Genomic DNA, 17,790 nt, shown 5'->3' on the forward strand with positions numbered 1-17,790 from the left:
CAGTAGTGCCTTTGACATGCTGGTGCCAAGGTCAGGAATCACTGTCAGAGCAGGCACCTGGCTGGGGAGCCACTCTGTACCCTGATGTGTCTGCATTTGCTCATTTCAAAAATAAGCCTTCAAGAAGTTCTTCCAATGTGCCAGCCCTGTACCAAATTCATGGTTTAGTGAAGAGCATTAAATAGGGTTTACCGGGCCTTTTTGTAGGATTGGATAGACGACCTCCTGGCAAAGGAGCTCATTCTGTTGGCTACCCCTGTGGGAAAGGTCACCCACATGAGGGGACACGATGCAGGTTTTTAGAGACCCCATCTCAGGAAGGGAGGGATGTGTCTCAGACATAACGCTGTAAAGGTTCCCTTTTCTTTCCCTCTGGAAGCCAACATACAGTCTTCGGTCCCCAGATACTATCTGTATTGTGCTTAGATCTGTGTGACTTGCAGACCTGCTGTAATGTGGTTCCTTTGTGTTCGTGGAATGGGCTTTTGCCAAGGGCACTACAGATGCTGTAGACCTTGAATCCCTCGCAGGAAGGATTGGGTTACAATCACCCTGTATGTCCAGCCCCAGTGCAGGGCGTGGTGCACAGTGGATCCCCAGCATCTGCCAGTAAGGCCAGTAGAGCTCATCCATGTGTCTCTTCGTTTCGCTCCTCCACCAAGGCCAGGTGACGGTCACCAACAGTGAGAGCAGCAGAGCCTGACAACTTTCTGAGCTCATCATCAGAGCACCCTACTACCACCTGTTGGAAAGCTTTAGCCTGAGGCCATCTGGTCTACATTTTCTGGGGCTTCAGTGACCAAAATATAACAGAGTTCCCTCTGGGCGTCCAGGCTCCTTACCCTTTTCTGGAAGCCCATGGCGGGGATGTTACATCTCACACCAGCATCTTCTTCATGGTTGCAGCCCTGAGACTCAGCACTGAACTTGCAGTCTGTGATGGACTTCTCATTCCCGGTGCACTCGATTTCATTGAGGTGGATGGGTCCTATCCCTGGGGATGGAAAATGCACATAGGCTATGAAAGCTTCTAGGATGGGAAAGAAAGTTCCAGACAACAAGAACACGCCTCTCCCATCCTCAAAATCCTCCCAACCACCTCCTCTAATCAGCTCGATGACCCAGGCCTCTTCTACCTGGAGAGAATGTTTTCTTGTCTTGGGAATCATTTCTTCCATGAGAAGAAACAAAAGTTGCTACTAACTTGTGTGACCTTGACCAACTCACTCAGCCTCTCTGAATATCGTTTTCTCACTGAAATAAAGGGGTTGGACTAGAGGACAACATTCCATGCACTGATGAATCCGAAAGGGGTGACTGTCACTGTGTAGTCAGGTTCCCTGCAGGAAAGAGAAGGCATTCTCAAATTGGATGATCTGAGTTAGAGAAAGAGATTTTAAAAATAAAGGTATGGACAGAGCGTGGGGAAATCACAAAATCACAGTGGACAGTCCAGTACTTGTGGGCTAATAACCCTGGGGCAGACAGGCCACCCCCAGGCCTGCAGGAGTAAAAGGAGGGTGCCAATATCTGGCCCAGGAGAGCAAAAAAGCCATGTGGGGAGGCCACCTTTGAAGAGCCGTTACCCTCCGTGGAGGGACACAGTGGCCCACAAGGAGAGTGAAGACCTGACCCCTCCACTCTCCCCACCTCCAGTCTCCCCCAGGGCTCTCAGCTGGCCACACCCAAGCCTGCCTCCCAGGAGCCTGGACCATGTGGGCAAGGCAGAGAGTGGAGCTGTAAGGGCAGACGGAAGACGTTCAGCAAGGACCTCTAGTGTGCATGCGGGAAGCTTCTCTTACAGGCATCAGGGTGACAAGGGGGAGTCTCCCACTGCTAGGGAGAGGGAATTCTGTCTGTCTGGCATTTAGCTCAGCTCAGCTCATAGACCCACCTCTCCTCTGTCTAGCCCATCAAGATGGATCCAAGTCCAGTTCTTTCCGGGAGCTCCTGACTGCCTGGAAGCCCACTTGGACCCTGTCTTGCCCTCCTCTCTCTCCTGGTCCTTGCCACCCTCCTCTGGTTCAGGTCAGTCCCTCAGCACCCAAACGTGCTAAAATCTCCCATCTTTACAACGACCCTCCCCTGATCCTACACCTCCCTCTGGCCTGTCACGTTCCTTCCCTTCAGGGAGAACTTCTTGAAAGACTCATCTGCTTTTGTCCTTTCTAATTCCAGCAGGAGGGCCTTCTCCAGTCTGTTTTTCCGCCAGCACCTTCCCATCTCAGGAAGTGGCACCTCCATCCACCTGGCCGTTCTCAGCAGAACCCAGAGGCACCGTCTCCTCCACCTTTACCACAGACAGGCAATCCTTCACCATGTTCTGTTCGCTCCCCCCAAATCTCAGTGCTTTTCATTTCTGCCACCACGATACTAGTCCAACCCTGTCATCTCCCAGTAGGACGAATGAAATAGCCTCTAGTCTCCCTCCGGCGCTCTTCGTCCAAAATATTTGCCACGCACAGCCCAAGAGATTTTTTTTATGCACATTGAATCATGTCACCCCCTGTCTTAAACCCCTGTGATGGCTTCTCACTGCACTTCAGGGTAAAATCCACAGTCCCCAAATGGTCCAACCAGGGATAGGCCTCCACTTAGCATTTCAGCTTTGCCTGCTCCTCCCTAGCTCGGCCACACCAGCCTCCCTTTGGCTGTTCCATTGAGCCAAGCATTTCCCTCCGCCTGGACCTTCCTCCTCCCCCTCCTCAGCAGCGAACTCCTGCTCATCCTTCAGGGCTCAGATTTGATGCCACTTTGACGGCACAACCCTTCTGGGCCGCATCTAAGCTGGGTCCCCTCGGGTAGCCTCCACTGAGCACTCTGCTTAACACTGCACTCAAGCGCCTCCCTGTTCAATGTCTGTCTGCTTCCCCACTGGGTTGGAGGCCCCACGAGGGCAGGCACTATGTCTGTGTGCCTTGTGAATTCCCAACAAGAGCCTGGCAAACAGGAAGTGTTGCAAGCAGCATCTGAATGGATGTCCTTGGCTTCACTAAGTCCCTGCTGGGGTCAGCCTCTGTGCCAGGTGCTGGGGACTCACAGAGGAATTAAGGCAGGCCCTGCCATGACAAGCTCACAGTTAGTGCCTGGGGGAGGCAGACACTTACACAAAGACTTGTAATATCACGTGGTAAATGATAAAGATGGAGGTGACTTCCTGTGCTTTGGAGTCCAAAGGAGGGACCCCTGGCTCTTGGTTTCTGGAGACACCTGGTATCTAGGTTCACTGAGCCCCAAAATTAAATTCCAGGATCAACCCACTGTGACAGGTAAGAGCCAAGTTTCCATTTCTTTGGAAATTCATAAATGATGAAGCTTCCAATTCTTTGAAATTTTATAAAATTTATAAAAACACATCAGTCACTATGGCTGGAAATATCCAAGGAATCAGAGCAGAAAGGCTATGCAAAATACAGATCCCCAACAGAGACTCTGAAGCAAGCAGGGCCACAGCTCATGAATTAAGATGGACTCAGAAACACAGAGCAACCTTGGATTTGAGTATCCAGTTAGAGCAGTGGCTTGTCTGATGATTGTGAGGATAGTGATGATGGTGATAATGGCAATGATGACAGTGATGATGGTACTGGCGGTAACGATGATGGTGTTGGTGGTGGTGGTGATGATGGTGGTGATGGTGATGATGATGGTGATGGTGATGATGATGATGGTGACAATGATGATGGTAACGATGATGATGACGATGATGATGGTGATGATGATGATGCTTATGGTGGTGGAGATGGTGCCTAATAGTTATTGAGCACTCACTATGTGTTGGATTCTGTCCTAAACACATGGTTTATATTAACTCATTTCATCACCCCAAAAAAATGGTCCCCACAGGGGACCAAAGATTAAGTAACTGGGCTGATGGAGGAACCAGTATTCAAACCAGGTAGTCTGACCCCACAGCATGATCTTCCTGAGTTTCTGAAGCTCATTCAGGAGAGTCAGGAGAGGAAACCCTAGGCTGCAAAAGAGCAGAAGTTTGCTCAGCCTGAGAGTGGATGCAGCCTGTGTCTCCTTGGGCAGTGATGGAACCTTTAGGAACTCCACTTTCCTCATCTGTAAAGGGCAATGACAATATCTGTCTTGCACGGTTGGGATTATTAGGACTGAATGAGACAAAGTGTGTCAAGTTACCAGGGACTCAGTAAATGGTAAGAATTATTATCAGGGTTATTTCTTATATATCATCACCTACTTGTTAGTGTAAAAGCGCTTTGATTGGGGTTATTTCTTATTTCTCTCACTTGATGTGACCTCCTGGAGAGCAGAAACCATCACTATAAATGTTTATGGAATTGGGCTCCAGCCCAAACAGTACTCAATGAATGCGTACGGATTGCTAGACTACACAGGACTGGACAGGAGAGAAAAGATTAACGCAAGAGCCTAACACGCTTTAGACTCCAGCTAACAACTGGTTAGTCTCCTTCTGGCCTAACTTATGTAAACTGACATGGCTGTCTACAGACATCTGGGGATGAGGCCCCAGAGGGCAGGGCCCACTTTCCTGAAGCATGCACATTCGTGGCACAGCAGGGCAGAGCACAGAGGTGGGAGGACCAGGGTTTCTTACCCTCTTCCCTACACCACCCAGTTCTGGGGTGGGTTGGGCAGGGTGTGAGGTGTCGTTGAAAGACACTGGCCTGGGTGTCCAGCCCAGCCCTTGCCCAGTGGTGCCTCTGGGCTCCTGGCTCCTTTTGTCAAGCTGGGTTTGACCTGCTGCATCCTGACTCCAGCTTTCCCCTCCTCCTGGGCTCTGGACTGTCCTCTGAATTCCTCCCAGTCATGATGCCTCCCCCACCTTCACCTTGGCCCTGCTTTTCCCCCATGTGCAAAGCCTGGCCCCGGTGACCACAGGCCTGGGGCAGGAGCAGGATGCTGGGGAGAAGCCATGTCCAACCTGCTAGAACGACGTTATGGACTTGGGACCCACAAACAACTCTGCTGGTTGCCATCAGATTTTGAAGATCACAGTAGAACAGACTAGGACAACGCACAGCCTTTTGCATGTTATAAAGGTAAGCACTGTTTCCGGAGACTTAGGTTTCGGCTTTACTTGCATGTGCTGTCAGTACTTCTGATGGGCGGTTTCAAGCAAAAGGGTTTGAAAGGCACTGCTCTGGAGCTGCCCCATCCAGCGCAGCAGCTGCCACCTCGCCGAGCCCTTGGAATGTGGCCAGTCCAGACCAAGATGGGCTGTAAGTGCAAAACGCATCCTGCATTTCAGAAAGTCAGTACCCTACCTGTGAACTATCTCATCAAGAGCATTTATATTGATTACATGTTGAAATCATAATATTTTGGAAATATTATGTATAATATTAAGAAAAATAGATTATTAAAATGAATTTCATCCGTTTCTTTTTATTTGTTCTTTACGTGGCTACTAGAAAATGTTAACATCACATATGTGGCTCACATCATATGTCCGTTGGACAGCGTGGGTCTGGAGTGTTGGAACTTCTTTACCAAGTGTTTGTTCAGCTCACCCTACTTATGCAACTGGAACTAATTCATTCCTTTTTTTTTTTTTTGGCCACACCGCGAGGCTTGTGGGATCCTTTAGTTCCCCGACCAGGGATCCAACCCGTGCCCCCTGCAGTGGAAGCGCGGAGTCCTAACCACTGGACTGCTAGGGAATTCCCTCATTCATTCATTCCTGATAAAATGAATGTCTCCAGAACACTATGAGCCGGGCATGGTGGGAGCCAGTTGTGTGAACAGACAGCTGGAGTTCAGATGTGTACAGGGGATCTCAGAACACAAAGCACAGTGCCTGACTCTGACCTAACATCCATGCTGGTGATAAGAACAGGTCTCAGAATCCCAGGAGGCTGGACAGAGAGAACCTCAAACACCGTGAATCCAGGGAAGGATCTGAGACCCAGAAGGTTGCTCAAGCTCACCGAGCATGTAGGTGGCAGGGCCAGGACCAGGACTCAGACTGCCCGCCCCTCAGCACTTGCCCTTTCACTACCCTTGCTGTGGGTGTGGTAACTTGGTCCACCAGCTAGAGGCAGGGCTGAGGATGGACCCTGACTGCTCTGTGGCTTGACATCAAATGTGGACTTTTCCCTTTCTGCCTACCAGAGTTGACCTGCCCAATGCGGCAGAAGATGATAAATCATCCAATGGTTCTTTCAAGGACAGCACTGAAAATGCCAAATGTCTCTTTCTCCTAGAGTTCCGTGGGCTCTGGGAAAATTTTGGCTGCTCTGGGCAGTGAAATAATTAGGTCAAATAGCACACACCCATGATAAATGGAATGTTTATGTCATCCGGGGCTTGTTTCCTCCTCAGAATGAGTGGTCTTTGTCCTGTAGGCCTGGGGAGACCACAAACCAACACATTAGCCAATTAGTACAATGGACTGTGGGAATATTCGAGATCCAAGGGAACCGCAGAGAGCTCACCACGACAGGGGAGGAGAAAGATTGTCACTGGGTCACCGACGGCTGGCACGAAGCAACGTTCTACTCCACCCTAGACCCTCAGACTTCAGTAGACCCCAGGAAGCTTGCAGGGATTGGAGGTAGAGAGGCTCTGAATGTGAGCAGGCTGAGACAGGTGGGTAGAAGGGAGAAGCCCACATCTGAGAGTTAGAAGACTCGAGTTTCAATCTTTCTCTGCCACTAACTATACGTGTGACCTCAGGCTCGCTCTCCAGAACCTCAGATTCCTCATCTGTTGTACGAGATGACTTCTGAGTTCTTCTGTAGCAGCGCCATCTATGATTCCAAGACTGTCTCTAGGGTCCACTGGGCTGTTATTTCCTCCAGGTTGTGGCCAATGACCTCACCATACTCCTTTCTGTGGGGTGATGGTGTTATTTCTGACAGTGTGGAAACATCCTCGCCTCACGGGATAGGACAGCCCACCCTCGTCTGCAGCCCACTTTCCTCCCTCCCCACCCCCTCCCAGCCACGGCAGCCCCCGGTCTGCAGCAGCCTCCCTGGGGGTCAACACTGAAAAGATTCCTGCAGATGACTGGTTTCCTTTGCTCAATACACAAAGTCCCCCTGGGTGGGGTGGGGTGGGGTGGGGCGCTGGACGCTCGCTGGGCTGCAGAGTCTGTTTGGGGCAAAGACTCCACCCTCTGCAGGACCAGGGCTGGCACAGGGCAGTGGTCTTCATGGGGGTCGGGAGGGGAAGTTATCTGTTGTGTTGCCATGTCATGTTGACAACATTCCTCTCATCAGGGTGACCTGCTTGAAAGCCTCCTATACTCTTGTTCTTTGCTCAAAGGAAAGATTTGTTTGAGACACTTAATAAAAACCAGGCCTCTTCTTTTGTTAGCATCTCATGACATTGGGAGCAGGGCATCCTGTTCCCAGTCTCTGGCAGCAGGGAGAGAATGTTTGTGGTGCTAACTCAGGGTGGAAAAGTAAGATGACATGCAGGATTCTTTTGTGCCCGGGGTGGTCCATAGCCTCATGAATTCTGAGGTCTTCTCCTGGGGGAAGGACGTGGAAATTCCAGCTTTTTCAGCGGGGCTGTGGGGAGCACTGGGTTAGGAGTTGGGTAGACCTCCATTAGAATATTCATTGGGTGCTAATATGCTGTCTCATCTTGGTCGTTTACTTCCTTTTCTAGGTCTCAGCTTCCAAATCCATAAAATGGGCACTCAATATTCCCTAAGGCCCTTCCAGCTCCAACTGCCTGGGGAGAGGCCTGGGATTGTCTAACAGAGCAGCAGCTGCTGGAGGGAGGAGGCAAAGCAAGAAGAGGCTGGAAAGGATGAGGCCAGCCAGCCCCCACTGGGCTCCCCATGTGACACTTTCCATGAAGAGAGGCCACAGAAGGTCCTCCCCACGCCTTACCTTGCCCCAGCCGGGAGCCTGTGACGGCCTCTTTGGCGCTCCCGAAGCCCAGCTCTCTGCAGACCACGCTGGCGGACACCAGGTCCCACTTGTCGTCGCAGACGGTACCCCATTCTCCGTTCTTGAGCACCTCCACGCGGCCCTCCCCGACGTTGGCACCTCCTCTCAACCGCACCAGGGGTTGCTGAAGAGACACATGGTCCTGCTGAGTGCAGCTCACTCCCCTCCTTTCCCAACCCCTCCCCATTCCCAACCCGGGGCCCAGGCTAGGAGCTGACAGTGCTCGATCTGTGTGCTGTGTGTGTGCCCGCGGAGGGGTGGAGGCGCGCATGCTCGCTCTGCGTGGTCGGCTCGGCGGTGCGCTCCCTTTGCAGCCTTCTCGTGGACCTTTCGTCCTGGACCACTGGGGAGCCCATCAGGGATCCTCATCAGCCCATCACCCCACCCCATACTTGCTCAAGGACCTTAACACCAACACTTCCCTCCACCCCCTCACTCCAGAACCTCAAGCTTCAGAGCTACAGAAAGAACCTCCTACCCCCAAAGTCTGCAGACTCCAAATGGATCACAATTCTATCCTGCTTGTAACAGCGTGCTGTGGTCTAGCCCCGGGGGAGATTCCAAGGCGCTAAACGGACCAACCACAAGGATCCTGCTCTGCAGGCAGATGAGAGGCAGGAGAGAGAAGACAGAGAGTGAGCGGGCGGGGCCCCACTGAGGCGGCCAAGACTTGGGGATGGGCCGTGGCAAGGGGGTGGGGAGCCTCCCACTGGTGACGTCCCACATCGGTCCTGCAGCTGGGCTCATGACCAGTCACCACTCCAGCTCCGCCACCCCGATTCTACTCCACGTCTAGATCAGCCCAACTCTTCAAAAGATGCAGCCCCACCAGATACGCAGAGAGAGTAGGTGGTTATAGTTTAGTTATGCCTACTTGCTCACTGACAGCCTGGAAGCCTTATGGGGCTTATTTAACTGCACAGGAGTAAGACCTACTCTCCAGCAGCATCTTAATCCCGTTGGATTACACCTTACAAGATGGGAGATGGGTCATTTGACTCCATCTGCCCACATACCCTGCTTTGCATCCGTTTCTGTGCATGCGTGTGCGTGTGCGTGTGTGTGCGTGTGTGTATGTGTGTGTGTGCTAGGGTGGGGAACTCAGAAGGCTGTGAGGCTCTGAGTTACTGCTGATGCCATTTGATTCAACACAGAAGGAGTAAGGGGTGACTGTGCAGCCCTTCTATGTGTGTTGGATCAGACCAGAGTCATTGTTCTACTCTGGCCTGTGCAGTCCTCAGCCCCGGACTCCCTTCATCGCACCCACTGATGGTCTGGATGAGGCAGGCCTGGCTGGAGGTGGTGTTTTCAAGCATTAACATACAGCAGTCATCTCGAGGGCCAAGGCACCAAACAAGAGCCTGTGTCTCCACCCTCCAGCCAAGGTCCCCACCCAGATTTACAGACCTCAGGGACAGACACTGGCACTAGAGGGAGAAGAAAAGAGGGACAGGGCAGGGTGCAAAACCCACACTGGCTTCGAGAAACTTCAGTCTAGCTTTAGAAAACACGACAAATACAACTGCTGGCCCCGGCCCCTGACTGTTGCAGAACCGTGACCTCTCCCTTCCCCCATTTCCTTTCCCAAGCTCTCTAGCTGGATGTCAGGGTCCCCTTCCCATGGAGCGGACCATCCGTGACTCAAGCTTTAGGCAGAGTCCCAGATAACCTTACCCTATCTGGCAGAGGCCAGGCAGAGTCAGCTGGCCCTGGAGGAAAGAAAGAAACCAAGGGAAAATGTGATGTAAGCCTTGCTTACTCTTTTTTTTTTGGAACTGGTTTGGTATGAGCTTGATTCCTTTGCTTTCAACCACACAGTAAGAGGAATTCCAAAACAGTAGGACCTGGTATGCTGGATGACACATGAGGAAAGCTCAGAGGCTCAGGCTGAGGCTGTCAAATCACGTGGCAATGGGGGGGAAGTGAGGGGCTGCAGGCATGCCTGTGTGGCCTGGCTGCACACGTGTGATGTGTGGTCAGGTCTGTGCAGTTTGGAGGCCCTGGTGGGGACTGAGGGGGACAGGGCTGGCTTCCGGACGGAAGTGCCAGGAAGACACCCCAAAGAGTTCCCACACCCTCCGGTTGATGCCTGGGCTTGCTGTGTTCACTTCACTCCTTTTGTTTAAGGGTCCTTCTTTTGTCCAAATATGCCACCCCAGCCTGGGAGGGGGCACCCAGTGTGGCTTATCAGCTCCTGCCTGGGGTTTCTCGTTTCCACTGGATGAGTGTTATCAGCCCCTGTCCAAGAGCAGGTCATTAGATGTTGATGGACAGGAGAGATTGGAGAGGGCAGGGGGGTAGATAGGGAGAAGGGACAGTAGACACGGAATGAGGCTGCCTCGGCTTGGGGAGGGGTTGCTACTCCTGCCTTCCACTCCACCCCCCTACCTGGACCCGCCTGACACACCATCTGCCCCCATCAGAGGTTACTCTCTCGTCTTACCCCTAATGCGATCGGAGCTGACTTGGAACCTGTCCTGGCCCAGGGGACCGATTGCCAAGTAATTAGGTTTCATCTGATACAGGGAATCAATCCCTACTAAATGATTAGCTCTCTTTCTACCCATCCCTCTGCTCTTTCCAGGTGCTCCTCCCACCCACCGGCCCTTATTAGCAGTTTGCAGAGTATGCAAATCACAGAGACACTTTGTGGATATATGAAAAGAGGAGCGTAGGAAATAGAAAAGCTGCCTAATGATTTTCAAGGGAAGACAGAATAGTGCACTTTCTCGTCTTCAGAGGATGTGTCAAGCCTGCCAATGGTTGGGCTAGTTCGTTTGTCCTAAGGAATCAGTCATTTGAAGTGGGGATGTAATTGATGTGAACAGACGTACACTGACATCTCTTGAATACACCCACACGTACACACACTGGCTGGTTCACAAACATATAACGTGATAACGGGTACAGATAACACAGACGTGGTGATGGCACGTTTCCATTTACTATCACGGTGACAGCTTTTAAAAATTGTTACCCTTTCTGCTGCAGAATAAACCAAAACTTGTTGGAAAGTTGCTGATTTCATGTGCTTTTGACGGTCGGATCATTTTTCCAAAGGCTCCAGGATGCTTGATTCCTCTGGGAATTGTGCAGGAGCCCCAGGTGGCCACTCCCACCCTTCATGCAGTCCACACAGAGCCTGTGACGTCAGTAATGAGTCATGTTCCTCTCCAGTGTATCTGTCCCCCACAAAGGGGACGCTGGCCTCAGAATAGAGCAGCAGTGGAAGGACAGGTAGGGGTGCTAATGATTAGGGGCAGGGGCTCAGCTTCTTGTCACACCCTAGAGGTGGCATCTATCGGAGAGGCTGGCCCTGACGGGTGTCCTCTGCCTTCCTGCCCTCTAGAAAAGTGGTCTTCATCTCCTTGCTCTCTCCTGGGGGTCCCTCTCTGCTCCCTTAACCACCAGACCTCCCCCTCAGGTGCCAAGTGGCCAAATCACCTGCCCCATCCTCACCTCTGGCTTGTAGGCTTTCCGGAATCTTGAGGGTCCATCAGGGCTGAAGACCTGGCCAGGCACACAACTCACCACGGCCGGCAGCCCATTCTCACAGGTAACATTCTTGACCGGGTCCAGCGACACCTGCGGGCCCAGCTTGCAGCTGGAGATGTGGGCCTCCGTGCCTGTGCAGTCCATGGAGAATGGCCAATAGCGCTGCTTCTTGCGGGCGGCAAACATTCTGCAGAAGGTAAGACGGGGCAGGTGACCAAGGCATTGTGGTGCCCACCCCTCCGTTCTTCCACAACTGGGCATTGGACCCCTGCCCGGGGCCAGCCATTGTGCCAGCTGCTGGGGATCTGGTGGTGGAACCAGAGAGGCACGGTCCCTGCTCTTGGGATTCAGTCCTACTCCAGACAGAGCTCTGCAGGGTGCATCTGCCAGCACTCACTGAACCCTTGGTCATGCTGGGCCCGCGCTGGGCACTGCAGAGCAGGACCCGGAAGGGCAGTGGTGGCCTCCTGCCCCCAGGAAGCTCACATTCTAGAAGACAAGGGACTAACTGAATGTAGTGAGATAATACTAAAGCCTACAAATACAAAATGCAGAAAGGGATCTAAGAGAGACAAATACAATGGAATATTAGCCATAAAAAAAAGAATGACATATTGCCATTTGCAGCAACATGGATGGACCTAGAGATTATCATACTAAGTGAAGAAAGTCAGACAGAAAAAGACAAGATGTTATGGAAAAACCCAGACGAAATTTTTGGCCAACCCAATATTATATGGTATCACTTATATGTGGAATCTAAACAAATAATACAAATGAACTCATATACAAAACAGAAACAGACTCAACAGACATAGAAAACAAACTTATGGTTACCAAAGGGGCAAGAGGGGAGGGATAAATTACGATCTGGGATTAACAGATACACACGACTATATATAAAGTAGATAAAAAACAAGGACCTACTGTATAGCACAGGGAACTATATTCAATATGCTGTAATAACCTATAATGGAAAAGAATCTTCAGTTTTATATGTATATATGAAGAAAAGAAAAGTTATATATAAATATATATAAAAGAATATATATATAACTGAACCACTTTGTTGTACACCTGAAACTAACACAATATTGTAAATCAACTACACTTCAATAGATAGATAGATAGATAAATAAATACAAATAAATAAATAAATAAAAGAGATGGGACCCCTGGTCCCAGGAAACCCCTCAGTCCTGGGCAATCAGAAGGGTTGGTCACCCAAATTCTTCAGATATCTTTAGCACGCTGTCTTGTTGTTCCCTGTCTTTATTTCCCTTTGTCAATTAGCAGGACAAGTTGAGTGTGAAACTCTCTCCCATTGATAGACAAAATTAAAGATGTGAATCCAACGAGAAGCAATGAGAACAGACTTAAATTACCCCCTCTGCTGAATCAAAGTAGACTTGGTTTCATCATGGAAATGATAATGGTGATGAAACTCAGCCACAGACCACATCAAATCTTCACCCAGTTTGATCTCTTCTTTTTCTAGTTTCTTAGAGTGAAAGCTGATGTCATTGATTTGATACCTTTCTTCTATTCCAGTATAGGAGTATACGTTTCCCTCTAAGTACTACTTTAGCTAATTCCACATATTTTGAGATACTGTGTTTTCATTTTAATTCAGGCCAAAATACTTTTTAATTTACCTTTTGATTACTTTTATGACAGAAGGGTTATTTAGAACTGGGTATGCAGTTTCCAGTACTTGGGAATTTTCTAGATATCTTTCTGTTATTGATTTCTAACATAATTCCATCATGTTCACAGAATATGCTTTGTATGACTTGAATCATTTTAAATTTACTGAGACATAATTTATGGTCCAGGCGTATTTTATGTTCTAGCTAGGTTATGTTTTGTTTTAATGTGTACTTGAAAAAATTTTGCATGGTGCTGTTGTTGAGTGGAGCCAAATAGGTCAAATTGGGTGATAGCGTTGTTTAGGTCTTCTATATCCTTACTTGTTCTATAAATTATTGAGAGAGTAGAATTGAAATCACCAGCTATAATTGCGGATTTATCTATTTCTCCTTGCAGTTCTGTCAGTTTTTACCTCATGTATTTTGAAGATGTTACTTGGTGCATAAACATTTCAGATTGTTATGTCCTCTTGATGAGTTAACCCCTTTATCATTATTAAATTACCATCTATATCCTTTAAAAAAATTCTTCACCGAGGAGTCAGTGAGGCTGAGGTTGTCTCCATACCATATGCTAGGTAAGCTCTTAGCCTGCGTTGTGTGTTTTTATGGTTTTTTTTTTTTTTTTTGGAAGGCAGAATACGGATCAAGGTGAGTCAAAGTTTTTTCTAAAATGATAACCAACCAGTAAGTAATGAATTGGTTAACAGAAAGGTCAATGTGCCTCAGTTTCCCCATCTCCAGATCAGATGTAGCAAAGGGATCTAAGCAAAGATGTAGCAAAAGATCAGATTGTTAGGATAGTTAAATGAGTTAATTCTTATAAAGCACTTAACCACAGTGCCCAGCACTTGGAAGGGCTGCCTAAGTGTCTACCAAATAAATAAATAAAAACTGTACTGGTTAAAGGAACAAAAGATGAGAGAAGAGAGATGGTGGACAACTTCAAGGAAGAGTAGGTTTGAACTGGGCCTTGAATGATGGCGGGATTCGAAAAGGAGGAGGGCGGGGAGGACACCCTGTCCTCTCATGCTGTCCCAGGTCTTTGGGGTCTCTGTGCTCATCCCGGATTGGCGGAATCCAGTGAGATGCCAGGGAGAGCTGGACAGCATCACTGCCGGACTGCTCAGAGGAGGGGCCTCCCAGGGCAAGTTGGCCCCAGATGGGCAGAAGCAGGGTCTTGTCCCTGCTGGTCCAGCAGCCCTGGAAGTTTCTGCTTTGTCTCAGAATGAATGGGATATGAACAAAGAGGAAGGAAAAACCCTACAGATGGTGCTGATATCTTTGCTTAATCAAAATTTGCTACTGGTAGTAATTCTACTGTACCTGTGGGTGCAATGACACAGAATCTTTGAAGAAAAAAAAAAGGACTATATTGGGAGTTCCTTGGCGGTCCAGTGGTTAGGACTCAATGCTTTCACTGCCGTGGCCCAGGTTCAATCCCTGGTTAGGGAACTAAGATCCCACAAGCCACGCGGAGAGGCCCCCCTCACCCAATTTTATTTTTTTGAAAAAAGGACTGTCTTGGAAAATTCAGGATGTGTGCTCAACATAGCTACAGACAGAGCACAGGACTACACAGGACTGTTAACAATTCCAAGAGCCATTGCCCCTCCCCACTCCCTGGAAGGCCCCGGCACATGGAGACACAGCCTCCAGCTTCTTTCCCATGACACTCCCACATCAGACTGGAGAACGCACTCGGTGGCGGGGGTTGGGGGCGCGGGTGTTACAGCTTGCTATGACACCCCTACCATCGGGCGAGCAAATACACCCAGGGGATGTCAGCTGCACAAGGAGTGGTCAGATCCCACTGGACTGGAACATCTTCTAGCTCCCAGATTTCCATGACCACAAGCTTCTCCCAGGAACGGATGTACTGAGCTCTTAATATAGAGCGAAGCACCCTCGGCAGACACAGAGCTGCTCCTTCCTCCCCAGACAGCCCCACTGCCCTCTTACATCAGCTCACAGGAACTTGCCCGTGATCCTCCACAGGCTTCCACCACCAGAGCCCACCCCGTCCCCATGATTCACTCCCACAGGCCCCTCGGGATGCAGAGATACGGGGATGCAGATATGAGGCGCTGGGGAGGATGCGTGGACAGCCCACTCCAGGCCTGCTGATTGGTGGGCGACTGGAGTTACAGGACAGCCGTTGGCCAAGCGGGAAGCCTACTTAAGAAAGAGGTATCTAGCCCGATGGCTGGGTGGCTAGAAGTTCACTGAGCTGAACTGATTCAACTAAAAAATGAGAAGTCCTCCCGGCTCTCCCCCAGCCAAGGAGGAAGCCAGACTTCATAGGGATTCTGCCCGCTATGTGATTATGTCTATTCCAATTGTGCATTCTGGACCTAGGGAAATAACCACCGGATGGGTTCAGGGGCCCACTGAGCTGACTATGAGCGGAACTGAGGCCAAACTCCATTGATCACCCGACGTCCATACTCTGACTGTGGGCCACAGGGATGTTTGGGCCCCTGGAATCAGTGTCAGTTCAGAGCCCGTGTCCAGTAGTTCCTGAAGGTTCTGATTATTTCCTTGTGCCCAACATACAGTGATCTCCTTTGGAGAAGGCTGGGCCAATGATTAACAGTATACATTTTTGGCAGCATGCCACAGTCCTTCAAGGGGACCTGGCCTCCTCTTCATTCAAGGGCTTCTGGGTCTGTAAACCGGCTCCAGTATTGATTGAGAGGCCGGGCCTGTTTTTATGATTCAGGTTAGAGTTTTGTTCTCTTGACCTAGAACTTTTCTGCTTTTACAGATCAAGAATTGAGTAGAGACTTGCCTGGCATTCTAATGGTTAGGACCCCGTGCTCTCACTGCCGAGGGCCAGGATCCAATCCCTGGCCGGGGAACTAAAATTCCACAAGACTCACGGTGTGCCCCCCGCCCAAAAAACAGAATTGAGGAGGCTTCCTATTTCACTTCTAGGAACACCACGATCCAGCCAACTAGATCAACTGGTCAATACTACAGGTCTGCAGGAGTCAGAGTATTCTGATTTGCTGGTCATTCAGTAGCCCCGCCCACCCTGCCTCTGGCGTTGAATGCTGTCACTTGGCCCCTGCCACCCCTGATCCAATTACCCCCATTGCATTGAGGTTTCCCAACCTGTGGTGACTGCAGCTCCCACCCTGAGGTCTGGCTTACAGAGAAGAGCAATCAGGGAGCTCTTAACGCCAGGGCTCCCCTCACAAACTTATTCCTCACGGTCATGGTGAGAAATCTGTGTTCTGGACTCTCTGGGAGAGTAGGTCTTAGATGACAAATCCACTCCAACATTCCAGTCTCCCCAAGCCTCTGAACCCCTTTCTCTACGTGAAACCAAAGTGGATCCGGCATTTCTAAAATGTGCTGTGGAGGGCCTCCTTTTGGTCCCTGTTTCAGCCAACTCACCAGTCTTAGAGCTCTTCCTAACTCGCGAGATGCAACATTAGATGCAGAATCTCTGCTCAGTAAGCTCGTATCAATAAATCAATATCAATATTGCGATCCTGCTTTAAGAAAAAGAAAATGACTACAAAATGTTCCTGGTCCCGGGGATGGGGTCCTGAAGCGTCAGCTTTATCAATTTTGAGGTATATGCATGGCTTCCCAGTCCAGCATGGGAGTCAGCCCATGGCAAAGCAGCCCTTGGTGAGAGCCCCAGACTTCACTCTGGGGAGAGCCTGTGAGTGCAGAGGCCTCTGGGGGACCTCCAGGCAACCCCACCGGACTCTTCTGACTTGGCTGGGGGTGTCGAGGCTGGATGGCCAGCAGAGGTTCTGATGAAGAGCTGCAGTCCCGGCCTTGGGGATAATTCTAAGGCCACCAGACCTGTAGGTTAGCAGGGGAAGGCAGGGTGGAGAGGCCATAGATGCTGCCCAGGCGAATTTCCAAGGCTGCAAAGTCCCTTAGGGGTCTGGGGGATGCTTGGAGATTACTAACCCCACCCCAGATAGAATTACTTTGAAAACAATTTCCTTCCTGGGGTGAAGGGCCTCCCTGGGAGGCCACATGACCTGCCTTGGGGGTGTGGTCAGCAACAGCAGAGACAGACAGGCTGCTGCAGGAAAGGTGAAAGGGAGGTGGGGAAAGATGCTACCAGAAGGCCCAGATGCAGGGATCATGCAGGGTGTGGCCCCTACTCTGGCTCCCAGGCCTCTGTTGTCCTCAGTCTCTGAGCAGGGCTCACAGATACCCCTGTCTCCAGGCTAGTGATGCCCCAGTTCTCAGACTTACTAGCCAACCGGTCGTGGCCGCCTGCACAGTGTGGCCCCGCCTCTAGGGTGGAGCAAAGCAGCAGCAGGTCTGAGGATGGAGAGCTCTCCCTGGAGCAGACCTGCCTGGGCTGCCCTTGCATCTCTGGCAGGAGTGGCTTTGTGACCCCCGACTCCACTGCCCTTCAGGCCTGGGTCTCCTCCTGTGCAGCCTGAGGGCTTGGGCCGGGTGACCTCTGAGGACCCCACATGCCCTGGGAGGCACTGCTTTTCGCTAACAGCTTCCTCCTACCATCTCAATCCCTAACAGCACCACCGAAGCATGGAAACTCTCCCCAACACGCTTTTCTCTTTCGGGACCCAAATGTCAGCTGCATCCCAGGGACTAACATACCACGTCAGATACAAGCTGAGACAGAGAAGGTTTTAGCCTAGCTGCCCTCCCATCCCCCAGCCCCGCCCCTCTATACCACCTCCAGCGAGAGGGCTGGACCAGGGGCTAGTTTCCAGTGTCTGCTAATCATCTCCCATCTCGGCTGAGGGTACAGC

The 17,790-nt window shown here is 50.5% G+C and overlaps 1 protein-coding gene across 3 annotated transcripts in view; it reads right to left on the reverse strand.

Moving 5' to 3' along the window:
• The window catches only part of LOXL2 (lysyl oxidase like 2), a 103,712-nt gene that overhangs the window by 32,698 nt on the left and 53,224 nt on the right, over positions 1-17,790 (reverse strand). For 2 of the 3 annotated variants that reach the window (XM_007458811.1, XM_007458813.1), the window contains 3 exons: positions 11,352-11,574; positions 7,833-8,016; positions 843-994 (listed from right to left, as the gene is read on the reverse strand). In XM_007458811.1, coding sequence (XP_007458873.1) covers positions 843-994; positions 7,833-8,016; positions 11,352-11,574 — 559 coding nt within the window. The remainder of the gene's footprint in view (positions 1-842; positions 995-7,832; positions 8,017-11,351; positions 11,575-17,790) is intronic. The other variant, XM_007458812.1, reaches the window with a different exon arrangement.

The sequence above is a fragment of the Lipotes vexillifer genome, unplaced genomic scaffold (genome assembly GCF_000442215.2).
Source record: "Lipotes vexillifer unplaced genomic scaffold, Lipotes_vexillifer_v1.1 scaffold484, whole genome shotgun sequence".
Lineage (NCBI taxonomy): Eukaryota > Metazoa > Chordata > Mammalia > Artiodactyla > Lipotidae > Lipotes > Lipotes vexillifer.